The sequence below is a fragment of the Lolium rigidum genome, chromosome 6 (assembly GCF_022539505.1).
Source record: "Lolium rigidum isolate FL_2022 chromosome 6, APGP_CSIRO_Lrig_0.1, whole genome shotgun sequence".
Lineage (NCBI taxonomy): Eukaryota > Viridiplantae > Streptophyta > Magnoliopsida > Poales > Poaceae > Lolium > Lolium rigidum.
Window position 1 is genome coordinate 94181199 of NC_061513.1, and position 10631 is coordinate 94191829.

At 51.9% G+C, this 10631-nt stretch overlaps 1 protein-coding gene across 1 annotated transcript; it reads right to left on the bottom strand.

Moving 5' to 3' along the window:
* Positions 1–3800: 3800 nt before the first annotated feature.
* LOC124662975 (transcription factor WRKY45-2-like) lies at positions 3801–4796 on the bottom strand. The gene is made up of 3 exons (XM_047200744.1): positions 4552–4796; positions 4347–4457; positions 3801–4251 (listed from the first exon to the last, which is right to left on the bottom strand). The coding sequence occupies exons 1-3, from the start codon at positions 4794–4796 to the stop codon at positions 3801–3803; spliced, it is 807 nt and encodes a 268-aa protein (XP_047056700.1).
* Positions 4797–10631: the final 5835 nt, after the last annotated feature.

Sequence of the window (10631 nt, forward strand, 5' to 3'; positions counted from 1 at the left end):
CCTCGTCCATCATTTCCATGTCGCCGCCGCCCATGAGGAACGCCAAGTCCGTGTTCCTCTTCTTCGCCGCCACCGTCGTCTTCGGCGAGGCGATCCGGGCGCCTTGGTTGGCGAGCATCTCCCGCCACCTCGCCGTCGAACTTGTCGTTCCTCCCGTCGGCGTGCGATCTCAAGTCGGCCCAGCACTTGTCGATCGACGCCTCGCATCCTGTCGGCGGGATTGTCCGTCCGTTTGAGCTCTTTCCGCTTCTTCCGGCCGAGCTCGGGGCGCCCTTCCGCCGCGCAAGCCGGCGGAGCGTCGGGGTTGTACTCGCTCGGTCTTGCTTTTCGAGAGGGACGTGCGAACTTCCTTCCACTTCTCGCACTTCTCGAGGCGGGCGTAGACGTTGAGGAACTTGAACTGCAGGCCGGTGTCGTCCGTGTACATGTCCAAAGCTCGGCGCAGCTGCGGAAAAAAGAGCACGGCGATACGGGTCAGCTAACGACGATGTACCTCGGTGGTGTAGGGCCGGCGGATCATACCCTTTGCTCCATGTCGTGGCCGCTGATCGGCCGTTTGTCGATCTCCTCCCGTACGCCGTGCCATTTGCTGCACGCCGTCCGCATGATCCCCCAATGGGTGGCCATTGCCTTGTCTCCCCGGTACACGTTCATGTTCGTCTTGTTGAAGTAGGGATCGACGAGCTTGCGTTCCTCGTACGCCCGCCTCACTCGAAACCGGTATGTGTCGAACGACTGATTGGCCCCGATTATGCCGTTCGTGGACACGGTCATCCAAGCTTCGGCGAGGCACTCCTCTTCCTTCGGCGTCCATTTGATACGCGGTTCGGCAGGTGGCGAGTCCTTCTTCCTCTTCTTCTTCCCCTTCGACAGGTTGGCGCCGGCTTCGCTTGGCTCTTCTTCTTCCTCGCCTTCTTCTTCGACGGCTTGGCTTCCGTCGGCAACATCCTCCCGATGCTCGTTGCGCGCCGCCACAGCTGCCGTCGCCCTCGTCTCCTCTTGCGTGAAGAACCCCGGGCACGCAGCGGCGGCGGTCATGAAGAACCCCGGGCTCGCAGCGGCGGCGGCGGAGCCGGAGGTGATCATCTCGTGGATCTCCTCTTCGTTCGGCGCCGCCATCGCACCGAACGCGAGCGGCCCTCGTCGCAGGGCCGGCGAGGTGCCCTCGAACAGGCCGCCGCCGACGCCGAGCGTCAAGCTCGGTCGGCGACGGTGTGGGCTTGGACGGTTGGACGTAGGCGCCCTCTTGGAACACGGCAGTCGGCGACGGCGAGTACAGCGAAGGCGAGAAGGAGGACGGGGAACTCGTTGTACCTTGCGTCGGCCATTGGCCGGGGAACACGCCGCCGCTATAGGCCATGCTGATTAACCTCAAGTGTTCGTCTTGGGCCGCCTCCGCCGACCTCTTGGCGGCGGCTCTTTTCACCCTCTCCGCCCCGGCGCTTGTTTCCACGTCGCGCCGTTTCTCGTCCGCCGCCCACTCGGCGTTCGACATGCCCGGCGGCTTCGTCTTCTTCTTCCGCATCTTCCTCGCCGGCGCCTTCGGCGGCATTGTGGTGGACGAGAAGACGAGGAGGAGAGTGGTGGTGGACGAGAAGACGCCGCCAGGAACTCGGAGCTGGAAGACGAGGAGATTGGGGGATTTCGGCGGGAGAGAATGGGGATATGCAAGCAAATTGGAGGGAATGGGGAAATGCAAGCAAATTGGAGGGAAAATCACGAGGATTTGGTTTTCCGGTCGCCGACTACGCGGGTCCACACGCCGTTTCGTGCGCTTTCGTTTCGTCCGGAGTCCCCGAGCGCGCCCCGGGGGCCGGGGTTGGCGTGGGCTCGCCGGATGGATTAAGGGCCAAATCCGGACGAAAACGAGGAACCGGGGGCGCGACTGGGCCGAATTTCGCCGTCCGGATGGAAAAAACGTCGCTCGGGGGCCTCGTCGGGGGGACGAGTGGAGATGCTCTAATTTGCACACACTGGACACAGTGGATTAGGGAGGTGGGACGAACGCATAATGAAACGAAATCACTCATTCATGGGTGACCACTACCGCGCTCATTCTGGAATTCATGTGAGTTTTCACGCTGACGATGTTGCCGGCGAGGGAGGCGCGATGGTGGGCGCCGTGGTGTCCGTGAGGACGCTGGCCGTCATGGTCCCGAGGGAATCGGAGGTTTGGGCAGGACTCGTCATGGCGGCGGCCTAGGGCAGACGGCGGCGGCCAGATGAGATCAGGAGGGTGCGGCGGAAGCGGTTTAGGGTTTAGAAACGAAAATCTGATACCATATGAACAAGAATAGATTTGAGGGAAGACACCTCTCAATGAGATGATCGGCTCAATATATATACACCTCTCAATGAGATGATCGGCTCATATATATAGGAGAATTACAAAGCCTTGGAGACCAAGGAAACTACCAATGTACGTATCAATCTACATCTATACATGTATAATATGGTCGGTAGAACTATATAAGTTTATACTTTAACAGAAAGGCCTATAGGACCAGGGTTACCCGCTAAAATAAGTGCATGCTGGTGCTATTTACCGCGCATGCCTTTTGAGACGCGCCGGTGATAAAATAATACCGCCGGCACATGTACATATTCAGATAGACGCGTTGGGGATAAGGCTTTACCAGGTTCAGATAAGTGCAAAAATCCGACCCACCCATACCGTTGGCGCACTATTGTAGTAGGACGCCGGCGGTAATCAATATACCACCTGCGCCTCACTATAGTGGTGCGTCGGCGGTAAGTGACTTAGATTTTAAAAAATAAAAGAAAATGGTAGAAATTATAAAAATAAAATCCTTCGAGATGCACATATGTTTTGTCATCTAGTTTTAAGGAAATTTAACAAACATAAATTTGACTTTTTTTTGTTGCAAAATGGCGCCATCTTACGGTAAAATAGTGTTTTTGGTTGCATAAAACTTTCGATGAAAAAGTTTTTTATATAAAATTATATCTGCGGAAAATTTTACAACCGATTTGAACTGATATTATGCCATGTCCCTCTACTTTCTTATCCTCTAAGAGATTTCTCCTCTAGCCGGCTACAAACTAACGGTCCTCGTGAATTCCAGAACTTGGCTTCGTCAAGAGTCAGCCTTGCATTCTTTCAGCGGTCCAAAATTCGACTCTGTTTAACCATTTGTTGCTCTAATCCACGCACGGAGACAAGGGGGACGCGGGGGGGGGGGGGGGTTGTCAGCCACCCCCGTGATAGGGATTTTGTGAAGAATACTAGTCATTACACCCTAATTTCTCACTGATTTAGTTAAATTCGCCCCCCTCATCAAGTTTACAGCAGTAATTCAGTCCATTTTGCCTCCCTCAACATGAGAAACTGGCTCCATCCCTGTCTAATCCCTTAGCTGAAACGAACCTATTAGCAAGGCCACATCCCATACTCTTAGCTGGATCCTCTGGCCGGCTGGGAGAGGCCAATAAAATTTTCTATTAGTAATAAAATGAATGTGACTATTTTTTTAATCGATTGAGAACTAATTTTGTCTGCACTCATATGATACCATCATATCTCAGTTGCAACTAGCACAAATTAGGAAACAAATCTAATGATTTGAATTTTGTTGTTGTTGCATTGCCACTTGCAACTGAAAAAATTCAGCTACAGCCTAACTTTAGAACAAGCAAATCTCAAAAAATGTACAGGCTCTCTGACCCACCTAAATCGTCATCTCTTCGCTACGGTTTGGACTAGTGCCCAGCGAGTTCCAGACCAGTCAACTAGACAGTGCACGGGATGTACCGCACGCTGAGGCAGCTGCTACGCTCTACTAAATCACACCGGTCTGAGCGAGATCGGTGAAACAAAGGTAGTTGACGGCGCATTCCCATCCTAATCCGAGGCCGCCCTCCAGAAACTCCATTACAGGAGAAGTGCCGAGTTCCGCTTCCGATGAAGAGGTGGAGGAAGACGACGACCACCGTCCCCGAGACGTCTCACTGCAGGGAGCCTCGCCTTGACGGCGCCAACTCTGCTCTGACGGTTGAGGAGATTCCACGTTCTGATATTGATCAAAGAAACCGACTACTCCGCCAGCGTTTGGGTCGATGACAGCAGGAGGCAGCGGCGGTGCCGCCTGATGGCACGCGTCGCCGACGCCAGCTCCGCACGTATGGTCGCCGTAGTAGGCGATGACGAACGCCGCGGGGTGCTCCTGCGACTGCTGAATCCGGCGAGTCGCGCCGCAGCCCTCGGCGCTGTACGCGCAGCGGTAGTAGAACCTGCAACAGAAGAGCGTACGTACGTAAGGCTCCGCTCTGATCGACCAGCCAGCCGCGAATCGTGCGAGAAAATGCATTGCAGCATTGGTTCCTACCTCGGGTGGGTGCTTCCATTGATGTCCTTCTGCCCGTACTTCCTCCACACGAACCCGTCCGCAGTCGTCCCGCTCCGGACCTCCCGACGCACCTCCGCACCACTACGCGACCTGCGAAATCAATTGTCAAATTAACATTCCTGCAAAAGTATCGCCCGTACGGTCGATCCTTGCTTCCAAGTGTCGAGCGAGCTTTGTTTCGTACCTTCTTTTGGATGGCATAAGAACGCCGTGCTCCATGGCCGCCTTTCTCTTCCTGTTGGTGGCGCCCCCGCTGATCGCGGCGATGACGCGGTCGCAGCAGCAGAGGATCTCCGCGGTGAGCGCCTGGCCGCGCTCCGCCACCATGGGCGGCGATGCCGCCATGAGCAGCTCCCCCAGGTGCGCCGCGGACTGCTGTCCCATCGTCATCAGCTCCAGCACCACGGAGGTCGGGGTGGACAGCGCCATAACGATCGAGTCTCTCCGCTCGCTCGATCTTTCCACTACTCACTAGAGCACTAGAGCTGGGGCTGCACCTTGTCTCGCTTTTGGGTGTCGTCGGGTTTGTGAGTGCCGCGTCGTGTGGGATGGGGAATTTATAGAGCTCGGGACAAGGGAAACTGCAAGGAAGCTGCGGAGGTGGAGCTAAGAGCCCTAGGCGACAACTTACTCAAGTCCACTCTTGAGCTTTTGGTAGTACGGTAGTACCTGCCAAGCCTAGCCAACCCTTTCCTTGCCCTTTGCAGCCGATCGATCCAAGCCAAGGTGTACAGCCCAAGAGAAGTGAGCTTGGAATTGAAAATGATATGACTATGCTAGCTGCACATGTAAGATAAAATCTATGAGATCGATCGAAGCTAGTAGAGATACGCTCAGACATATGTGCGGCCCGGAGTCCGAGTACGATCGAGGGCGACGTGTAGTGGTTGCCCAAACGCGTATACGTAGGCTCATCTTTGTATATACGGGAGTAGATGGGTACGTACGCCGTCACATGGAGCTGGTTGAGCTCACTCTGTAGGAGTGATTGGGCAACGTGGCCGTGACGATGGGATGATGCATCCATCCCTGTATATACTACCGGTCAAGGCTGGACGATCGAGGTCCTAATCAACGGTCAAGAAAACCACATACACACGCGGCGAGACGCAAGGAATCGACTCCCTGAATTCACTCCTGGTGAGTTAGGTCAAGCCATCCCTCGTCCCTCCCGAGTCGCTCCAGCGAGCGACCTGGGGGAAACCCTTGCCGTCGGGCCGGCGCTCCCGCCCCTCCCTCCCCTCCCCTCGTAGTCGGCATGGCGGGCTGACGGGCGAAGCCTAGTCGGTGTTAGCTGGGATTTTATCTCCCCTCGCTTGGTGGTGATTAATTAGCGCAGGCTGGCATCGTCGAGCGGTAGCGGCGTGCTAGCATGGGGCACGGTGGCCGGTGCTGGCGGTGGAGGTCCTGGGTACTAGGCAGCGATGCAGTGGGCTTCACAATGATGATGTTCGTGGCATCAGAGGCTTCATTTGGCCAGCTTAGATCCTAAGTGGTCAACACGTAGATAGTGAAGAGCTCGACTGGCAGTGGGGCTAAGTCGGTTACGGCGTGGTGCTATCCCTAGGTGTCGCGATGGTGGTGCCCCCCTATTGTATGACCCGATTTCGGCTAGGTTGGCCAATTAGGGTGGAGCGATGCGGCGAAAAAACCATTCATGGTGGCGGGATACTGTTGGTGGTGATGACACCGGGTGCAGTGGACGACTGTGGGGCTAATCAGTCCTAATTTGAGCATGGAGGACTGATTTGGCCCTGATAGGCCATGCTGGTTCGTCCGGTGAGCGACCTGCCATAGGCGCGGGAGGGCCGAACTGTTGAAGGATCTAGTGCTAGCCTACCTCGCCCGATCCATCGGCCTTGCATTGTACCATTGGTCGCATGATGGGATCCAGTTCGTGGATGCTAGGGCAGCGGCCTCGAAAGGAGAACCGTGCGGGTGTCTATTTGGTGGGCAACCGTGTTGCATTGGTAATGGTCATGTTCTTTGTTCATCTGGGTAGCGAGGAACAAATGATAGGACCTAGTGATGGTGGTGTTTGGCGGTGTTTCGGGATTAACATTTCCCAGCTCACGCTTTGAAGGTCGTGCTTGGAGACATAGGGCGGTCCGACTGCAGGGCATGTGTGAAGGATTTTTTCATTGGAAGCTACACGTTTCGACGCAACGTCGGCGATGACTCGGGGCCGTTGTAGGTACCTTCGTCGTGTTAGGGTTTCTGGTGAAAACCTTTGACTGTTGATTCCGTTCCACGGCGGCGGGATTCCCCACGGACAGTCGCTGGTGATAAAATTTTGTTCTTCTTATACCTTTTTTGTTCATCGTTCATCTGCTATATAAGAGGATTTTCTCATTATTTTGTATCGATTTGGATGTGTGTAACTTTGTTATAAAACAGGACGAAAGCTAGCTTGATCGAGAAATTCGCTGCTACTAGTTAATATTGGCACGTGCTGGCTCAGCTCGATCTAGATTCGCATTGAGGTTCAGTGCACCTGGCCACCACGACGCTACGTACGCTGCTTTGATCTTTGATTTTTTTTATTTGCGGAATGAAACGACAAACACCGATAGAAAATTACTTCAATGTTCATGAGTGTCTTCAACAAACTTGAACAAGAAGCAAGAAGCGAGAAGCGTAACGAAAACTATGTTGATTAATCTGGTCCAACTACACGTCCGGTCTTCCTACTAATATAATTGGTGTGGCCGGTGATGATGCTCAGGCAGCGTGACTAGCTAAGCCGGTCCGAGTGTAGGGTTCAGGCAATGCTTTCTCACTTGAACTACCCGATATTGTATGCTATGCTAGCTCCAGCAAGATCATCTCTAACGGGACGACGTAAACAGACGCGGACGATCGTTTGCGTCCGCGTGGACTGAAAATGCGCTAGGATTCTGCTCAGCGAGGCGACACAAGGTGACAGGACCATCCGCGACGAAGCAAACGTGGCCCAAATATGCGGCAGGTTTGCGTCTCCGCGGACGCTGAGCACTCGCCGAGCGTCCTCCTTTTGTTACCCAGCCCCGCACGTCAGGGAGAGCGAAATCGACCGCGCAGATTTGCTTCCTCTTCCCCTTCTTCGCTGCGCTAGTGCGACGCCAGCACCCCAACCCCACCCCCCGCCGCCCCGCCGCAGTACACGTCGTGTGCTCGGTCCTCGCCACGCCGAAGAACAGGATCTCATTCGGGGTAAGTTCTGGCGCGCACCTGTCGCATGTTTGGGGGCCAAACTCTGCTGGTTGCTCCGCCCGATCTTGCCGCCCACGATCTGTTCGGTCAATTGCGCCAGTAGGTTGCTTACTCGTGTTTTAGACGCTATTGTGCGCGGCCATTGATCTGCAGTTGCTACCCACACAGATGGACATATGGAAGATGCTGGACAAGTTCCGCGCGGAGGTCGTTGACTCCTCTTCCGATGAAGAATCCGATCAGTCGATGCAGACCATGGCTACTATGCGGCCTCCATCCTCCACCAGTACAATGCCAGCCAGATTCCGATGCACCTGGGTTCTGTGAAGGGCCGCTCAAAAAACCTACGCAAAAGAGTGGAAGGGCACCTCCGCCTCCACGCGTACTACTTCGACCGCACCAATCCGGTGTTCCTGGAAAAAATGTTCTGGTGCCGGTACAGGATGTCAAGGGACCTGTTCATGGTCATTCTACGGGGCGTCAGGCACTACGACCTCTACTTCCAATGCAGGACAGATGCAACATGTGCGCTAGGCTCCACCTCCTACCAAAAATATTCCGCAGCTATTCGCATGCTATCATAAGGAATGACTGCTGATATATTCGACGAGTATCTTCGAATGGGTGAGAGCACCTGTCTTGAGTCCATGTACCGGTTTTACCGAGCCGTGATGGTCATGTTTGGACAACATTACTGTAGGGAGCCAATGGTTGAGGATACAAGGCGGTTGTTGTCTATCAACAAGTCTAGAGGGTTGATGTCTACGGGTGCTTCTATTCTTGTAGACAGTGTAGGGCCTCCAAGAGCAGAGGTTTGTAGAACAGCAGCAAGTTTCCCTTAAGTGGATCACCCAAGATTTATCGAACTCAGGGAGGAAGAGGTCAAAGATATCCCTCTCAAGCAACCCTGCAATCACGATACAAGAAGTCTCTTGTGTCCCCAACACACCTAATACACTTGTCAGATGTATAGGTGCACTAGTTCGGCGAAGAGATAGTACAATACATGTGGTATAGATGGTGGTAATATTGCAGGAAGTAAAGATGCAGTAAACGAACATGTAGCAGAACAGTAAGTAAACGGAGATTCGATGTTTGGAAACAAGGCCTAGGGATCATACTTTCACTAGTGGACACTCTCAACATTGATCACATAATAAAACCACTCTACACTCTCTTGTTGGATGATGAACACCACTAATTGCGTAGGGCTACAAGAGCACCTCAATGCCGGAGTTAACAAGCTCCACAACATTCAATGTTCATATTTAAATAACCTTAGAGTGCATGATAGATCATTGCAATTACACCAAGTACTAACATAGCATGCACACTCGTCACCATCACACTATGAAGGAGGAATAGATCACATCAATACTATCATAGCAATAATTAACTTCATAATCTACAAGAGATTACAATTATAACCTACGCCAAGTACTACACGATGCACACACTGTCACCATTGCACCGTGGAGGAGGAATAGAGTACTTTAATAACATCACTAGAGTAACACATAGATGAATAGTGATACAAAACTCATATGAATCTCAATCATGTAAGGCAGCTCATGAGATCATTGTATTGAAGTACATAGGAGAGAGATTAACCACATAGCTACCGGTACAGCGCTTAGCCTCGATGGAGAACTACTCCCTCCTCATGGGAGACAGCAGCGGTGATGAAGATGGCGGTGTTGTCGATGGAGGAGCCTTCCGGGGGCACTTCCCCGTCCCGGCGGCGTGCCGGAACAGAGACTCCTGTCCCCCAGATCTTGGCTTCGCGATGGCGGCGGCTCGCGGAAGGTTTCTCGTACCGTGGCTTTTCCGTATCGAGGTTTTAGGTCGAGGAGGCTTAAATAGGCGAAGAGGCGGAGTCGGAGGGCTGACGAGGCGACGACACAATAGGGGGGCGCGACCCCCCCTCTGGCCGCGCCAGGGTGTTGTGTGGGGCCCCCAGGGCTCCCCTCTGGCGGCTCTCGGGTGTTCTGAAAGCTTCGTCCAATTCTAAGACTCTGGGCGTTGATTTCGTCCAATTCCGAGAATATTTCCTTATTAGGATTTCGAAACCAAAAACAGCAGAAAACAGAACTGGCACTTCGGCATCTCGTCAATAGGTTAGTTCCGGAAAACGCATAATAATGACATATAACGTGTATAAAACATGTGAGTATCATCATAAAAGTAGCATGGAACATAAGAAATTATAGATACGTTTGAGACGTATCAAGCATCCCCAAGCTTAGTTCCTACTCGCCCTCGAGTAGGTAAACGATAACAAAGATAATTTCTGAAGTGATATGCTATCATAATATTGATCATACTATTGTAAAGCATATGAGATGAATGCAGCGATTCAAAGCAATGGTGAAGACAATGAGTAAACAAATGAATCATATAGCAAAGACTTTTCATGAATAGTACTTTCAAGACAAGCATCAATAAGACTTGCATAAGAGTTACTCATAAAGCAATAAATTCAAAGTAAAGGCATTGAAGCAACACAAAGGAAGATATAAGTTTCAGCAGTTGCTTTCAACTTCAACATGTTTATCTCATGTATAATTGTCAACACAAAGTAATATAACAAGTGCAATAGGTAAACATGTAAGAATCAATGCACAGTTAACACAAGTGTTTGCTTCTAAGATAGAAAGAAGTAGGTAAACTGACTCAACAATAAAGTAAAAGAATGGCCCTTCGCAGAGGGAAGCAAGGATTAAATCATGTGCTAGAGCTTTTCATTTTGAAAACAAGAAACAATTTTGTCAACGGCAGTAATAAAGCATATGTGTTATGTATAAGACATCTTATAAGTTGCAAGCCTCATGCATAGTATACTAATAGTGCTCGCACCTTGTCCTAATTAGCTTGGATTATCACGGATTATCATTGCATAGCATATGTTTCAACCAAGTGTCACAAAGGGGTACCTCTATGTCGCCTGTACAAAGGTCTAAGGAGAAAGCTCGTATTGGATTTCTCGCTTTTGATTATTCTCAACTTAGACATCCATACCGGGACAACATAGACAACAGATAATGGACTCCTCTTTAATGCATAAGCATTCAA